General features: G+C 39.3%; 1 protein-coding gene across 1 annotated transcript in view; it reads right to left on the minus strand.

Moving 5' to 3' along the window:
• The window catches only part of znf385d (zinc finger protein 385D), an 87,736-nt gene that overhangs the window by 38,722 nt on the left and 29,905 nt on the right, over positions 1 to 19,109 (minus strand). The window contains exon 3 of the mRNA XM_062421949.1: positions 6,393 to 6,500. Coding sequence (XP_062277933.1) covers positions 6,393 to 6,500 — 108 coding nt within the window. The remainder of the gene's footprint in view (positions 1 to 6,392; positions 6,501 to 19,109) is intronic.

Here is a 19,109-nt window from a genome sequence, read left to right on the forward strand (position 1 = left end):
TTTATTCTGACATTTTATAGACATTACAATTAATCAACTAATCATGAAAATAATCAACATATTTATTGATAATGAAAATACTCTTTTCTTGCAGCCCTTGTTTTTGACGTATTTTAAAAGTCGTGACATGTCAAGGGGATAAAACAAAGTTAAGTTTTTGTTTTTTGGGCTGTTATAGAAGTCCCAGGGTCTCCAGGACCCAAAGAAAATAACACATTTTGACAGAGTTTCCATATTCTTTGTATTTACTGATATTTGAATGGAAGTAATGAATAAATGCAAAGATGTAATGTAACTATGAGTTTAACCCCAGTTACCCAGTTGAGGAAGGTAATGTTTTTGAGTTCCTGTGGCGGAGATTAGACTAAAAATAAGAAGTGATGTTTACATTTCTTTACATCTATGTCAAGAAAATGTACAGAAATAAACTCCTCTGACATTATGAGCTTTTAAAACCTGCAGTTCTGCAAAGTAAACATGTTAAATGTATGAAGACATGAGTCATGGTAAAGGGATAAAGGACACAGATACAAATACTTGAGATGTAAACAGACAATAAAGGGAGTCCTGTTGTGGCAGCACGTTAGACTATCCAGTGACTCACTTGCTGTCAACAAATTAGAGACTTGAATCCAGTTTATGATCTCAACTCATAAACAGGACTGCTTCTATAAAGCAGAAATGTCTTAAAAGATCTTTTAAAACAAAAAAGGCCCTTTTCTCTTTACGATCCCAGGTCATTAACTGGTTTACAAACAGGCCTTTTGCTCTCCTACAGAGCAGCTCGGATCAGCATTTGGCAGAAGAGCACAGAGAGGTTTAGCTCCAAGCTCCAAGTTGCAATATCATTCACATATTATGATAAAATGTCCCTGGAGCAAATTAAGACTGTCTGCTTTAGTGAAAAGAAAAAAAAAGAAGGAAAAAACAGCCTCGGGGCTATTTCAAACCTCCCTTCTCAGCATCTTCATGTTGATTGACAGGTAAACATAGTCTCTATCTCCCTAATGAAACATTAAAATTAACAGGTAATAGACAGTAAATATATACTGAGATAAATTTCCCTGTGTAAAACATAATAACCTCATTCTGAGTAATCACCAACACATTCAGCGTTAGAAATGAATTGATTACTTCCTTAATGAAAGAGGAATGACACTGCTATTTAGGGATGCTACTGGTTTAACAACATGCAGCAGTGGCAGCGATTTTCTTTTCAAATGTTTTGATTACTTTCAGAATAGTATGGAAATTGGGTGGCGGGTGGGAAATCGAAACCCATCTGCTAGTCCGTCGGCTAAATTTAGCAAACTTGTGTTATTGCAGTCCATTTTTTTATTAGATTGTACTAAAGAGCTCAGATAGGAGCTAATGAATGCAGTAATACCTTGCAGAGAAGTCAGAGATTGTAACACCATCTCCGTCCTATCATCTATTTTGCTGATATGATGCATTATATTGAAACACAGTGTAAAAATCATAAAGATAAAGAGATCCTATCATAACCAAGCTTTCATAACTTTGGGCTTGGATAATTGAAAAGAGCACACCCTGAATTACAGTATGGCATGTTATGAAGAGGCTTTCACAAACAAAGGACCCTTTTCATGACCCTTCTCAAGACAACAGCCAGCCTGTTCTTTTTGTCATCGTCAAGTAAACAGTGCCTTATTTCAATTTGAATGGGTATCTCCAGACAGGTCATTGATGTGCTCCATGGCGTCTGTAAGATGTTTTTAACATCACAATTGGTTGCATGAGGCATATCAACGAGCACAGTTGGATGTAGCCACTCAGGACTTCCACTGCCAGTACGTCCACATTAAGCCAATTTAACCCCCCCTGGAACCGAGATTGCTTTGAAACCAGATTGGGTACATCTTAAAATATTTCAGTATGTGCAGGTAAAAATGAGCTTTTGTAAGACAATGACTAACTGTCTAGTCATGGTCTGAGGTTGCAGTGACTCAACCAATTTTGTTTTATTGTATTTTCTGAGAATTGAATAGTCACCTCTAACTGTCTGTCATTGATCACTTTATATACCAGTATAGCCAAACCCACCGCACAGCTGTTTTGATTTACCTGGATATCGATTGATTTCTTTCAGACGACATCTCAATTTTTAAAAGATTTTATGACCGGCAGCTCGGGAGAGAGAGAGAGAGACTGATGGTTAACATGTAGTGTTTTATGAGCAGTCTGGAAACAGAAAGCACACATCATCTTTGAAATCTATAGAAAAGTAAAGTTTGACTTCAGTCTGATCTCGCAGCAGCAGCACTTTCTTGACCCAAACAGCCTATCTGCTGCATTATACAGTCCGCGGCACAGGTGTGCTAATGCGTAGGAATACAGAAGTTCAACAGTTGACAAAATATAGTGCCAAAGGTCTGCCTGGCTGAAAGTAAGCTGTGCAAATATTCTAAATATAGTGTACACTTAAACTGATATTGATTTTTTTTAGGTGGTCCTTTATTTAAGTGGCTAAAATACATTTTGCTGCTGGCTCTGCTCACAGCTGCCTGCTTCTCTTAACTGGTGCTGTGCCAACCGCTATCTACTGTAGATAATACACTGAATATGAATAAGTATCTCATGCAATCTCTCTTCAAAAAAAAATTCAAACTACCACTTCAACAATAAAGGCATCATAGTTATACAACAGTACATTACAGAGAACATCAGGATAACTCAGACAAGCACAAATTATGTCTCAACACAATTTAGCCAAATTTCCATGGCCTTAGGGTGTGATGGGAACATAAACACGACCAGGGATCATTTTGTCCTTGGTTTTGTTTAAATCCTGCGGCTTAAGAGGTGAACAAGTCCTGCAGGGTCCATTTCCTCTATCACTGCATGTCTTTAGTCGTTGCTCTGAGTTGGCGTCATGGACGAGACTCTTTCCTCTGGACCAACATGCTGGATCCCGTCATACAAAGCTAATAAAACCCACAATATAACCGCTGCTTTTCCATCACATACTGCACTAGTGACACATAGTTTCATAGAAGTTAAGATTTTTCCACACATCTTTATAATATCGTATAATTTATCCTCAAGAGATTTTGAATATTTGTTGAAAATTTCATCACCAGCTTTCCAGGAGCTGCTGGACTGTTAGCTGACAAAGAAAACAACCTCACAGTGATAGAAATACAGCAGCCAACAATGTGTAATTTAATAGCAACATTTGTTTTGGTCTGATTCACACTCAGCACCTACAGATGATTGAATGCATGTGCTGTTGTTTAGCTCCTTACCGGAGTTAAACCTTCCTGTGACTCACCTATTTTCTGTCGACTAAAGAACAAATTAAATTAAATACTGTGCAGCCCATCAACAACGAAGAGAATAATTTCGTGCATCTTCCCATCAACCTTTATCAACGTATATTTAATCCTATTCATATTCCTCATACATTCTCCTGTCATTATCTCGGGTATGTTGTATAACGTTGTCATTTGCATAATCACTTGCATGTCAATAACATAATTTTACAGTTGGTGTGTAACAAAAAGCGTTGAAATATCTGGTTTAGTATTCACTAAAAAACCTCTTTATTTATTTCCTGGTAACATATTTTGCTGCCACCACCAAATCAGTTCCAGTCAATCTGACCTAATCTAATTTAAAAGGTGTCGCTCAGACAATTTAGATGCTATTCAGAGTCAAATGTTACATTGCTTGAGGACAGCAGTTCCAGACTAAAACAACAGAGCAGCTGTTCACACATTTAAAAGCCAACCCAAAAGACATAACCAAGGATGTTACTTTGTGTTGAACACTGGGCACTGGGGGGAGGACTGAGATCTCCACCCAGTAGTTGTAAGGGGGGGGGGGGGTGTGCAGGGACATGACCCCAGGAGATGCAAATGCAACTGCAAATAGGCTTTTAAATGGATGTTTCACATTAATTTAAAGGGGAAGATACATAGCAACAACATGCTCCACATATCCCATTTCTAACTTTAAACCATACACAGTGAAATCATCATAAATTATCATGTTTAGGTAGCTTTCTTGCCTGAATAATCGTGTCCTTGCCAAAGCATTTATGTTCTCACCTGCTCATCTGAAACTCTCCTGCCTGCCGCTTCACTGCCCTCACCCTGTCTCTCACTGTGAGGAAATGTCATGGTCCAAAACAAACAAAAAAACCCCAACAAACCAGACACTTCTGTACACAACTCTTCTATGTCTTTTAGTCAGCTCAACAATGTCTGCTTGCCGCAGCATTTTTAACCCTTTGACCTCATTACCTGGTCACCTATGCCTCCTCTCCTTCTCTCTCTGCCTGCTCTGCTGCTACATTCACCTCCTTAAATCTGATTAAATATAAGATACAACTTAGTAATAAAAACACAGTTTATACCTAAAAGTAGTCGGATAATCAGAACTAGATGGTAGCTCAGGTAAAAATAGTCTGATTATATGATGGCTTACGTTAACCTTGCTAGTTTACAGTTCAGCTAACACAATGAAGCAGCAGAAAATAACACTTTCATTCAATTATTTGACTCATGAGTGGTACCACAACAACAGCAGCAAACATCCTGTTAAGAAGAGATTTTTCTCTTTTTGTTGTTGACCAAGCAACATCTTCAAATAGCTGGTTGGTCTTCTGCTGCTCCTCTTTATATTTTGGATGCCTGCTTGATATTGCTCACCATGTAGTTATTGCTCCTGCTTGAGGAGACGCAGGAGGACGGGTGTGACACTACCGAGTCTCACAATACAACGGCTGAAAGGAGTGGAAGAAATGTTACTCCTTGCTTGACTCATTATATTCTGAATTTAAAAAAAACACTTTATCATGTTTCGAACTGTTAATTTTTCATTTATCATTATAATATGATATTTGGGGAAGCTGTACTGCTCGTTATTGATTATTGCAGGGGGTGGGGGTTACAAGATGATCACAGTTATCTAGTAGACAGTCTCTCCTGGGAGGCAGTCATAGTGTTGAGCTTTCTTGTTCACATGAAAAAGGACATAAATAGTTTTGCTTTTGAAAAAGGAGCTAGAGAGACAGAGGTCGAAACCCTGGCTCATTTTTCACCTCCCCACAGCCGGCCAATCAATGTGTGAAGTGGGTGTGAATGTCGGCATGTCTGTTTTGGAGACTTACTGACATGGGCGTGCACACACCCACCCCCCCATTATCTGCTGTTGGAAAGGTGCAGGCGGAGGGGTTTAAAGGGCTTCTCCAACATTAGATAAGTATTTCTAAACTCTCTTTACTTGTATTTGAAACACAATCAAAATATTATATTACACCTGAAACAGTGTGTTGGGTTAATATTTCATGGTCCGGTAATGATTTGCTTAACTGAACTGGACCGGTATATTAACTCTGACTGTGTTCGGGTTAGGCTGAGTTTCAATTAAACCTTATAAAAGTACACAGTAACTTTACATATTTAATACAGTGTGTAGCTGTGTGCTTACTCAAGTCTCAAAAACTCTTCATCAGAGCTGTCGCTGTGCACAAATAGACTACTGCACTGTACAAGTATCGCACTTCAACATCAGTTTGGTCTGTAAATACTGAAACATCACAGCAATACTTCTGATCAGCACACAATCATTTTTCTGTACAACACACAGGATTAACGGGTCATCAATAGCCTATCTCTTCATTAGCTGCATGTGCTTGACACCGCTGTTTGTAGGACGTTATAGTTCATAAGTGTGGACGGCTCTTTACATACCTATAATCATATGCAGATCCAACCTCTCTCTGCCTTATGTCTTATACATTGGTTTTTAGGGTATGTTTAAAGGAATATACAGCCACCTTTAAATAACCTACAGGGGGGACAATTGCACTTCAAGAGAAATACAGGCATAATGTGTACCAAGCTAAACAGATAAAGGACAAATTACATCTTTGACCTGATGGTGTTGCTAGATGAAAAATCAAGGGATCAGCAAACTTTTTTTATTCAACATCTAGACCAGGGATCTTAAATATCTGTATCAAATTGTATGGCAAGCCATCAAATAGTTTACAAAATATTTCCCAAAATCAAAGATAGTAACTGCATCGTGGTCAGTAGGATTCATACTCTGGGGGGGCATTCATGTCTGTGCAGAATGTCATGGTGATCCCACACAGCTAAAAATAGGTTACACACTGGTTCTTTATTACGTTATAATTGTTTTTTGCTGTTGTACTTTATAAAATATCCAACTCTAACAGAGCAACAGCTGTAAGAAAGTCAACATGGTTGACATCAGAGCGGGTCAAGTTAAAAACAAAATCTTTGGAGGCTGTAATGTGGCCGGGGTGTGTTTCCTGTTTATTTTCTCTGTGTATCTCTGTAGCTCCGAAACACTTGTGACCTTTGAACTTTTCACTCATCTTCAGAAGAAAACTTGCTCACCTGTGAGTTGAACCTCAGCTGGCAAACGCTGCAGGAGACGTGCTTCCTCTTGGCGGTGGGAGGGAGCCCAAGGGTGTGATGGAGGACGGCCTTCTGCACCGGATCCATCTGGAGGACGGAGAGAGTCACACACACATAGAGCGGCTAATTAAAACAGTGCTAACGCTGACCTGTAAATCAACTTCACTCCTCTATTGCTCACTGTGCAGTAAAGAGAAAACAGCTTGCCTGGAGCTCTCTAGGAAGCCAGGACTCCCTCTCTCGTTTCAACAGGTGATTTCTGGCTCAGACATTATCAAGAATCGACTACCCATTTTATTACTGGAGGCATACAGTAGCAGTCTTAATATAGGCATTTTACTGCAACAGCCGTATAGAAAAATCCCTTAAATCAGGGGTGTTAAACTCATTTTCATTCAATGGCAACAAACAACCCAATTTGATCTCATGTGGGCTGGACCATTAAAAAGATGGAAGGAAGGAAGGAAGGAAGAAAGGACAGATGGAAGGAAGGAGGGAGAGAAGGAAGAAGGGAAGAAAGGAAAGACGGACAGATGGAAGGAAAGAGGGAAAGAAGGAAGAAAGGAAGGAGGGACAGAAGGAAGGAAAGATGGAAGGAAGAATGGAAGGAAGAAAGGGATGAAGGACAAATGGAAGGAAGGAAGATAGACAGGAGGGAAAAGTAGACGGGAAGGATAGATGGAAGGAAGGAGGGAAGAAAAGAAGGAAGGAAGAAAGGGAGGAAAGACAGATGGAAAGAAGGAAAAGAAGACAGGAAGGGTAGATGGAAGGAAGGAAAAGAAGACAGGAAGGAGAGTGGGCTAGATTGGACCCCCGGCGGGCCGGTTCTGGCCCACAGGCTTTATGTTTGACACCCCTGCCTTAAATGAACACTTAAAGGGCAACACTAGTGTTAGTATACATTTTTAAATCAACACAACATCAACAATTCTCCAGAAAAAACTAAAAACCAACAAAGAATTTAAGATGCTAAGAGGTATTGTGTGTGTAGCTACAGTCTGGTCATTACGCCTTAATCACAGAGAATTTGATTGTTGAATGAAACTATTAGAAAAACACATAAAAAAGAGCTTTACTGTTGGATTGGATGAGATAGTCTTTTCATTGTGATCAATGCAGGCCGTTAGTTTTATTGCTTTTATCTCATTAAAATAGCAAAGCTGTGTTAAAACAGAACCACATGCCTGAGGCTGACGTGTTTTTGACGTGATTTCATGAAATCAAACCCGTTTTTGATTCAATTTGTGGCTGACGTTGTTTTTCAGGAAGGACTCAAATTGCCTTCACACACTTTAGTGATTCAGAGGAAACAACGCAGCATGTAATCCAGCATAATTTTACCTAATTGACAGCCTCACTGTTTACTCTTCACTGTGCTGTATCAGAGCGTCAGATGATAATAATGCTAATGCTGCTTCATTTTAAAAGCAACAGGCGGCAAAACAAGGGCTTTTATTGTGAAGCAGTCACAGGAAATCGTTAGCACTGACAGCAATCATTCAGTTTTAGTATTTGCATTTTGTCACTGGATCATTTTTAATTTTAAAGAGGAAGGAGCAACCACAGTGTTGAAAAGCTGCAGGCTCATCTTCAACTCCTCACTAAGCAAACCAACTTTACTGTGTCCTGCTCTTATGTGGGAAAAACTACTCCCTCTTTCTCTCTCTCTCTCTCACTGTGTGTTATGCAAAATTAAATGACTCACCCAGAACATACATATATAAATAAATAAAAAAAACCTGTTCCACATGGTGAGCAAGTACATTTTCATCCTCCGAACTAGCCAGGAGTGGTTGTGCTCACTGCATTGCTGCACCCTGCTTGTCTGTTTGGTATGTGCCTCCCTCTGTGTGGTGACAGGGCTTTGGGGAATGAACAAACACATCTGCTTCGCTGACAAAAAGACTCAATAGGCACCACTTGGCTGGGGAAGGTGGAAAGGTGCAGGCGCCGTGTGGGAGAGATTAATCCATCTTGACAATTGTGCTGCAGACGGCAGGCACAATGAAGTTATACTGTAGCGTTTCTGTGGACGCTGTTCGGCTGAACTGAGGCTGTTTTCATTATTTGGGGGGAATTCAAAAGTGTTTGTGTGTAGGGATAGAAAAGGCTCCTGGAGGTATTCATTATAGGGACAAAAGTGAGAAACGGTGGTAGTTACAGAGTAGAGACCCAGTATTCAGCAGTGATACTTTATTTAAATAAAGTATGTTCCAACCTTTTTTAGATTAATTCATGTGCCTGTTATGTACTCTTAAACACCACAGTACCACTGGACAATCCTTGACATGATAATCCTGCTTATTAGATGTTTTTAAATGTTGTTTTTATTATACTTAGCATTGTTTTTTAATCAGATTTACTCATGCATCTTTTGATCATATGAACTAGCAAATCTGCTTCACTTTCACGTTGTACTTAATGAGCCTATAAATACAAAAAAACCTGTTTTTTTTCACATGAAATCCTCACAGAATTACAGTTTTTATTAAATACACTTGTACAGTCTAATGTAATCCAGTGCCACAGTCCTTTAATAATAAATCTTGTACTGTTTAGTTTTTGTTCACACTGTGTCAAGAGAGGAGTTGATTCAACCCTTTCATCATTTATGTAATGTAATTACTGTTAGTACTGGGTTATATTGAAAGGCTATTTCAGATATTTTGACTGTCATTCACATTAGCTATGGGCAAGCAGTAAAATCCGGTAAACAAACTCCAAAAGGGCCGAGGCAGGAAGGCAAGTAATCAGGTGCAGGTGACAGCAAAGGCCGGGACACTACAAACGTTTGGCAAAGCAGACGACCTGGCAAAGACTAGCCGAACACTGGTGTGTATATACAGTGTGAATGGCTGAATGAGAAGCAGCTGGGTAACCAGGTGATGGGGGTCAGGTGATCTCAAGGAAGGAGGGGAAACTCATGCAGGGCAACTAGAAAGCAGGTGACGCAAAAATAAGGGATGGAAAATTTCAGAATAGATGGAGTTGGACAAGAAAGAGGCTGAAGATGGAGACAGTGCAGACAATATTATAATAGAAGTTGTTTGGGCGCCGGCGGCATCATTCCAGGCCAGTCAGGGTGCCACAAAGAGCTCAAACACAGGAAAAACCTGGCTTAGAGGGACTGGATGTTGGAGAAAGGACAGAAACAAAACTAGACTAAGTTCAGAAAAGGCAGGGTGAACAGATGCTGGCTTAAGTAAAGAAAAAATACAGGTGTCTGGTAAGGAAACTTGCTGAAATGAAGCAGACTCTGAAAGTGAGACTCTGGAACAGAAACAGGTGTAGATCCAGGCGTAGAGAAACACAGACAGGCATTGGTCGAAAACCTAAAACTGGTTGTCACTGAGAGGTTCAGATTCAGGTCCAGGTTCAGATAAAGAAGCAGAGAGAGGTTCAGGCTCAGACAGAGATACAAGCAGGAAATATTGCTTATTTATTGCATGGATCTGAGATAGATTGCTGCAGTTATACAGCATGCTTCCAATGTTATTTTAACTTTGACATCAGATTTTACGCCAAAAACCACAATAAAAATGGATTGCTTTTAAAAGAAATGCACATGTGTATTCTTCAGTTGAACAGATGTGCCTTAAAGGGGACCTAATACAGAGATGTTGTCCAGGTCAAGCACCGGGACAACGTAAACAACCAAAGCAACAAAGATTATGGCAACAAGTCTACATAATCTCATCAAGAAAAGTTAAAAAAAACTCAAGAAATCGTTCAGAGCAGACTGAAGTCTTGACTGAAGTCTTGACTTTTTCAATTCACCTCAAGTTTTGGAGCCTTGACCATGTTTAACATCGACATCTAACATCATAACAGAATATAAATGATAGAAAGTCACAAAAAGCACAATATACTTTAAAATCTTAAAAGATCTATGTCAATACTCCTGCAAATTTTATACATGTGTTTTATCAGTTTTATCTTTTTATTCTTTTGATCAAATATGAGTTGTACTTTTTACAAGGTTACATTTTCGCATATTGGATTCAGTCAATAGCTTCTGCCGGGAGAAATATTCTTGATTTTATAACCAAAATCTTGCTAAAATAAAATATATTCTTCTCACAGCGAAAACAATGATAGCAATTGAGTTGTCAGAGAAGTGAGAGGAGTCTCACATGAATCACTCACAGCGCATATGTTTACAGACAATACTCAGTATCACAAAGTAGTGCTTGGAGAGTGTTTTTCAAACACTTATGATCCACTGAGGCACTCAACATAAAAGGTTTTTGTGGAATGGCATTGTGTTTCAGCACTGCGGCAAATTCGGCGTGTGTTGACAGAAGATGTGTTACCCAAGACTGTCGCTGGTCCGCGGGAGGATTATGTGTGTTTTCAGTGGGGAGTGATCCAGTTGGGCATCAAACTTTACAAACTCAGGACAAATGCTACATGCTTACACTTTGAGCAGATTCATTCATGCACATAACACATAAAAGCTGCACTAATCAATGTTTTTATTAACAGTGGGTCCAATATGTATGATAAAAAAAGGAGATCATCACCAGCTCTGCAGTCCCCTCTATCAGCTCTATAGTGTTTTATTGATTTGTTTTGCTTTTACAGCCCACGGCTTTACTATTTAATACAGTTTCAACGCCCTCGTCGTCATCGTTTCCAGTTTCCCGTTCTCCGTTCTCAGCTATAAAGCTTTGATAAATTCCCTGTGCGCTACCTGCCCAGCAACAAACAGCTTACAGACAAATTAAGCTACTAGCTGGTGAAAGAAAAGGAAAAAACATGTAGAAGCTTAAAAAGGCCAGATATTTCCCTCCGGAGTTGGCGGAGAGCAGACCAGAGCAAGAAGCAGAGTGAACTGTTGGACTAACATTCATCAGGTGGCCAGAAACACGACTCTAAATGAATGCTAATGTTACTACGTGTGGGTGTTGGGTATAAATAGCCAAAAATAAATAAATGAATGCAGCTTTGAGGTAAAAAAAAAAAACATTACTTAAGAGGTCTGGGATTGGTTGGTTGAATTACTTTGGCTCTAAAATTAAATCAATGCGTTCAAAGTCGAATACAGGATGCAAACAGGACTGCTTAAAGTGGAGTAAACATGTTGGGAAATAAGTTTGTTCACCTTCTTGCTGATAGCTAAGTTAATAGATACCAGGCTTCCACGCTCATGTTTCTACGCTAAAAATGAAGCTTCGTAGTTAATCGAAGATATGAGAGTGGTATCAATTTTTTATGTATATTCCCCAAAATGTCAAACTACTCCTTTAGTTATCACAAGTTATTGTATGAGATCGTGAATGAACAGAGAAGATACCACACTGATAAAAGCTTTTACAGCTTTAGCAGGTTTCGAAAGGCAGAATTACCTCACACACCTATCCAAATGCAGACAAAAAAAATGCTAATACATTATTGGCTTTTTTAAAATGGAAAACATATTTACAGTATACAGTATGTTATAAAAATGTTTTTAATAAGCAGCAGATTGTTTTAAAGGAGCTGCAGATTATCAGATTCGTATCATTTTCACATCAGCTACATCTGTTCTTTTGTTCCATTGATTTCTATACACCCTCAGCATTATGAAACATGCTGCGTGTGTATGCAATGTCAAAGAAATAGAAGCAAATGAAGCCCACTTCAGCGGCTGAAATGCATTCCATTATATACAGTGAAATGTGCAGCCTGGCAGAGAGATCATCCTTTCAACCCTGAAAACTCTGCATTACGTTAGCAGAGCAGGGACTCTCCACTGCCTTCGTCCTGACACACTTTGCTGCTGAACTGGGGAGAAAGAAAGTGTTATGCAACGGTCTACCTTTGTACTGTAAATCTCACCCAAGTTTTTTGAGAAGAGAAAAGAGGATGACACATAGAGTTGGCGGGGCTCGCTGGCAGGGGAAACACTACAGCAGAGAACCAGACGCACTGCAGGCCTGCTGGGAAACTGGGGCTTGAGCTCTGGAAAGCTAACGCCAGTTAAAAACATCTGGGCCACGAGAGAATGGATGACCTCTTCCTAGAAACACGCACTGGGCTAGAAACATGTTATTTCACCCTCTTGCAGATGCTGTGAAATGAATCTGTAGTGATGAGGCCTCATGAAATGGTAGAATCATGCAAAAGGATCAGGAGAGGTTTAAGTGCTTATTCGTGGAAATATCATTAATCACTGGGTATAAAATTATTTAGAGATGGGATTGAAAACGATGAATTGACTCTATTTATTCAGTAAACTCTTGGCAGCTAATTTGTCCACAATTCAGCTGAAAGATTCCACCACCTCCTATGCATCTTTCCATGTATCTTTTTTTTAAGAAATCCCCCTATCATGTACCATTTCATTCCCTCGCTGCACTCAAACATGATGTGTTTATGCCTCGTGTGTAGCGAGCAGCTGCAGTGCCAGGGACATGTTATTCCCAGAGCTCTGCTCCCATCAGCCACCCACTGAGCCACACACTCCACATGGGCCACGCCTGCCAGGGTCGGAAATGTTGCCGGAGCAAATGTACCGCTACACACGTATAATCCATGCGCAAACACACAGTACAAACACCCACACACGCCAAAGCATATCACATATGCCCATTTTTAAGCCTGGAGCAGCATATAGTTCCCTATCTCAGCAGCAAATTCAGTGTCATATTTCAAATCCCCTCCTAAAGCAGTAATATGCAATTTTTCCTCAGTTGGTCTAGTTCCAGCCACAACACTTGTCAATCATCCTGATGAGCTGTCTGCCTTGAAACAGCCTCTTGCCTGAGGCTGAGGTAACCATAAAGCCACCACAGATGCTCAGAGAGCAGATGGTGAACACAGCCAATCTGCTATTAAAGAAAAAAAATATTTGCAGTGCTTTTGAATAGGTCTGGTAATCACGTAAACATCTTTGACACCATCGAAAGAAGCAATTTCAGGTAAACACGGTGGGTTTTAGATATCACACACAGAGTCTAAGTGTGGTGGAGCTTATTTATTATTGTAATGTAAATCACCTTTCTTAATGCAGTTCTTGACAGCTTTCCTTTCTGTAAGTCTGGTTGATCGTACCTTGTTAACATGTTCATCATTCATGTTGTTAATCCACCTTTTTCTAAACCCATATTATGTTTTCTCCTTTTTTGTGATGCCTTTACACAATCTATTTCCTGTACTCCAATTATTCTTGCATTTGCTCCCTATTTGAGAAAATGTGTCACGGTTAACCCATCGTAACAATATAAGGAAATCTATTTTTTATTTCACTCTGCTCTGTCTGTGTGGGTGCCTCCTTTCATTTGTCTGTCTGTCTTTGATTCCCACTGATGTGTCTCTGTCAGGAGAGGCTGCGGCAGCGTGTCGACAGCGAGGGAGAATAAGCAGGTCATTTGCTGGATACTATCTGACAGCCCACAGAAGGCTTGTCCGTCTCAAAGTTCAGCACAGCAGCCACCGCTGACGCTTCCTCCGCTCAGCCCTGCCAGATAATGTGACAGGACAAGACAGTGATGAGCTGAGATGGCGGTCGAGACTGGCTGACTTTTACAGCAGCCGACTGATAAAAGGGACAAAAACACACACTGAGTACTATCTGCTTTGGTTGCACAAGGCTTCGTATGCCAACCCTCTGTGATATGTGTTCGGCTGAGACAGAAAGGGTATCAAACAAGCAAACTGGCTTTAAAACACACAACAAAAGCATGAAATAATCAATTACGTGACATTTTGGCTGACTGAACTCTTTTTAAGGAGATTACATTCGCTTTGAAAAGGCGGTTTGTCACATTTTTACTGCCCTATGTAATAAAATGACTATAACACAACTGCAATGGGTGTACTGATCAATACCAATAACTTGATGTTTACGTAGCCCAATGCTGAGATTTCTGGCCCTGAAACCAAAATGTTTTCTGAACTGTGCTTCTTTAGATGTTTGGAGGACAGTTATTTTCTCCTTATAGAAACTCGCATTGAAACGGGCAATCCATAACAACAACAAAAAGAAGGTCGACAAAGGACAAAACAACTGAACCTGCTTTTCACACTAAAAACAAAAACCAACACTAAGTATACAGTAAAAGAAGGTGTATTTTGCTTATCCATCAACACAGAAAATGATGCTTTCCCATCTATAACTACAACTTTTTAATTATGCATGTGAGTATAAATACATAATTTATGTAGTCAAACAAATTACAGAATATCTTGGAGGTGTAAATGTGATCTGTGTTACAAGCAAAACTGGAAGCGTTCTGGTTTTCAAATCCAACCACTTTATGGGGGAGAGATATAAATATTTGATTTCTTTTTTTTTGGGGGGGGGGGTTCTATAAATGTTGTCTGAATATTTCCACAAGTGTTTTAAACAAGTCTGCATGTGTAAAGAACGAGAAAAAGACATGTGTTAGTGATTTCTAAGATGAATGCTCATACAAATGTTTTTTAACGATTAGGCAACTAAAACTACTTGGTTTAGGTTTAGTCTGAGTCATGGTTAAAAGAAACAATTGTTGGTAGGAGACGAGCCCAACCATCCATCTGTACCTCCCTCCTAAGAGATTTTGCAGTGTCAGTATTCAAACAATCAAAAGAGGTTGCTTGCAGAAAAATACGTTATTTTGAGTATTTCAACAAATGTCATTTTCTGGTCAGGACAGTCTCATTTTGAAGGGCAATGAGACATGACACACTCGGGCCCTGTGGGTCCCATCCTGGGTGTTGGAACCCCCCAAAGGAGCCACAGGATAAATCTCACGGTCACAAAATGATGACATTGTCTAGCCCAGTGGTTCCCAATCTGAGAGTCAGGACTTGCCAGAAGGACAAAGGATGAATTTGATGAGTCACGAGAGGATAAACAGGATAGGAGACAATCAAGTAATATTTCTTCTACACAAATTTACCTTTTCAGAACACTACAAGTAGAGAAGACAAATTTACTACTATTAATTCCTAAAGGGGACTTGTTATGCTCATTTCCAACTCTATATTGTTATTCTGGGACTCCACTAAAGTAGCTTCGCATGATTAACATCTTATACTAGACTACAGTTCAGTCTAGGTAACTAACAGGCAGTTATAGCTCCTGTCTCTTTAAGGCGTCCCTCCTGATGAGCCCACTCTGTTCTGATTGGCCAGCTTTCAGGAAGCCAAGTCCATGTTATTAAAATGTATTGTTCATAGTTGATTATTAAAAGCAACATGTAAGCATTGGTACTGAAGAGAAAGGACCACACCAGCATCTACCCAGACCATTTTCCGGTATGTTTACGTTGTTTTATTGTGCTGCAATTAGCTATATGTGCAATCCAATTAGCTATTTAACCGGCTAACTGATATGAGTCATGCACTTTTGGTCAGTGAATGTTTGTTTGGTGGCTCGTTCAACAAGCTAAGATGCAGGACAAGACATGTGTTCATATTTATTAGTTAGATAAGGAAACCTTTAAGCAGGAAAGCTAATGCTGCTTGTTCAGCATTGTGTAGCATGATGCTATCAGGCTCAGTGCGATCATATGCTCTGCCTATCAATGAACACTGTTAGATTTGCTGTATTGAAATAAGGTATCCAGTTACATCCAACACATAACACATATTTTAAAAAGTAGGAGTTTAAATGTTTCCTTTTTGTTTCTTTTTCTCAAAGGAGAAAATGGGAATGATTTACTGAGCAGATTTGTCCGCTGCAGAAGACAAACAAAAAGCAATTTAATGTAAGTTGGACTTAAAAATAGATAGGAACAAATGATTTTATAAATCAGATTCTGTATTATAATTTTATATTCTATTTTCTTGTTTAACACTAATGAGAAAAAAAAGACAGAACAGTGTGAACCTTACTAACAGCACAAAAATTGACTTTTACATAAAGAGAATTTCTTTGCAGCAGCAGCTTTTAATAAAACTTTATGATGACATTTTTTGCAAAGGTTTGTGTCATACTGTTCTGAGTAAGTGTGTAGAGCCAGTGGATAGCACATAACTGTCCAACAGACGCCTGTGTTATAATGTATTATATACATTGTGGGCTATATTTGAATTATGTATGACTGAGAGGCATGTAGTGTTTATACTGGGTGTTCTCTTCACATGCTTGTAAGGTATTGAGGACTCTAGTCTGTAGTGGCAACAAGGTGTTTAAAATATACATTCATATCTATCAAAGTATATATAGAAAGAGAGAATGACTGGTCAATGGAGGGCTCCGCTGGTGAGGTCTAAATGTGCTATTCACAGCCGCCAGCCTCGCTTACTATTAACTAAAGTGGGATGAATGACCTGTCAAATGTAATCCTCCCCACTATGTGTCTCCCAATTACCTCTGCCGCCTGACCCAGTCCGTTAGTTCATCATCAGCCGATGTTGTAGATTGTTGCCACACGGGAAAGACTTCAGAAATTAGCAATTCAAATTCGAGGGAGGGTTTCATGGGCTTATAATGAGCGAGAACAGGCTTGCAGGTGTTCATAAAACAACACAGAGCATTACGACACAGGAGGAAGGTGAGAGAGGAAAGTGAATGAACACCACAATATGAAGCCAGTGAATTTATCAGGTAGAAATTTGTTTGATTTCTGCATTTTTTGTGATCAATTTTGTATTGTTTTATATTTTAAACTGAACATCAGTCAGTAGCAGTGCATAGTCACACCAATGATGCATCCCTAATATCACATACACATAGTATACATACAGTGCATGGCAATTGTAAGAAAAATACACCATTAGGAATAAAACTAAACTAACAATAACTAAATATTCCTTCAAGTGTGAAAAAAGTAATAACTCTATTTGACCCTTCTCCTGTCCCCTTGTCTTTAAAGGGGGCATATTCTGCTCTTTGTCATTTTCAGTTATTTATATACTGTTATGATATTGGATATCTATGTTAAACATGATAAAAGTTCCAAAACTTGAGGTGAATATAAATAAAATACTAAATAATATAACTATACTACTTGAAAGTCAAAAGTCAGGGTGCCAGCCTGCTATGCAACATTTTTACAACATTATTATATACAAGAAATTGACATCAGATTTTTTACCCATGCCAACAAATGGCTGTCTGTCTCATAGACTTTGCTGCTAAGGACAATGAGTTGTATAGGTTGCTCACCCGCATATTTCGGATCAGATTTAGCCTCAAACATGAATGGATGTATTTCAGTAGCTGTCCTTTTGAGTAAAGAACTAGAAAAAGAGGTGAAATCCTATACTGTTTGTTTCCTGTTATTTAGTCATTAAAAATGTACAGTACAGCTGGAAACCTTGGTTTTACATTGATGGTAACTTAACCCTCGGTAGGCTTCCAGAAAACAGAAATTTGACCGATATGAACAGGGTTGGCTCATTAGTAGGGGGGGGTCTTAAAGAGACAGGAGCTAAAACAGCCTGTTTCAGATAGAGGCAGAACTATGGGGCTGCTTTAAGAGCCAGTATAAGATGAATATGATTATTTTTTAAACTGTAAGTCATCATTGATCTGGAAATGTGCATGTTATGTCCTCTTTAAGGTCTTGTAATGTAAGCAGAGCATCTTCTCTAATAATATATCTTAGATTGAGTATCCCCTTTCTACACTTATTAACAAATATTTGGAATAAGGCCATGGTTATAAGATATCATGTCATATACTGTTAATTTAACATTTCTGCAACTGTGGGAAACCAGCATTAAAGAATTAAATCCAGTGTGTAACATTATCAGTCATATAGTGCATTAAAGCGATATTCATTTGGAAATGATATTCTAAAGTGTGCAATTATGTGCAGGATCATAAGCATAATGACTCTAACAGACACGCATACAGTTTAAAGAAGGAAACTGTGATAGATAGATAGAAAGACGAAAGCTGATTGTTGAACGCTTCACTGAATAGGAAAATTCACCGCCTGTGCTTTGAATGACATTTTTAAAAATCTGCTTTCTGTCTTCTTCCCTCACTTTCATATTTTAATAGTTTTAACCGAGTTGCTAAAGATCTATTTGATGTTCATCAAACTTAAAGCTTCCCTCACAAAGCCCTTTGGCAAAACGTCTGTTTCCTCTCGATGATTGCACTTGTTTGTCTGCTTTCCTTTGGGTGAGCGATTCAGACTGAAAGAGCTCTCTTGTACATGATACTGAAACAAGTAAGTGTTATCTGCAAACAGTCTAGTGTTTCTGTTTATTCCAGTCTTTTAATGCTTCTTCATATGAACACTTGTCATGTGTTGCTTGGTGATGAGAAGCATTAAAACACTAAAATTGCAGAATGAAGTCGAAGAGACTGAGAAATACAAAAAAATGGGCTAAATGGATGCATCTGATTATGAGGAAGGGTGGACATTTCTGTGTAGATGTTTTTTGTCTTTGTCTATTTCTCTGTGAAAATGTTCTCCACCCTTCAACACTCTTAACTGTCTGCCAGCTTCTCACAGTCTCCTCCTTTTCAATTTCTCTCTCCCTTTTTTTTCGGTGACCCTGACCCTTTTTGCCTGTACTCCCTTCAACTTCCTCCCTCTGCTCTCTTTGCACTTCTCTCTTGCAGACACTGTGTTTTTTCCCCAGGTATGAATGTTCCTGCTGCATATCCCCATTGCTCTCCATCGCTGACCCCCCCTCACACCTCTGGGCCCCATCAGGATGAAATATTGAACTGGGAGAGCTCCCTCAAGGCATTTTGCAGCCTCACACTCTGTCCCCAGTCCAGCTGAGATGAAAGATAAAAATGTAACACCTTAACCCCCCCCC

The sequence above is a fragment of the Scomber scombrus genome, chromosome 7 (assembly GCF_963691925.1).
Source record: "Scomber scombrus chromosome 7, fScoSco1.1, whole genome shotgun sequence".
In the NCBI taxonomy this organism is placed as follows: Eukaryota; Metazoa; Chordata; class Actinopteri; order Scombriformes; family Scombridae; genus Scomber; species Scomber scombrus.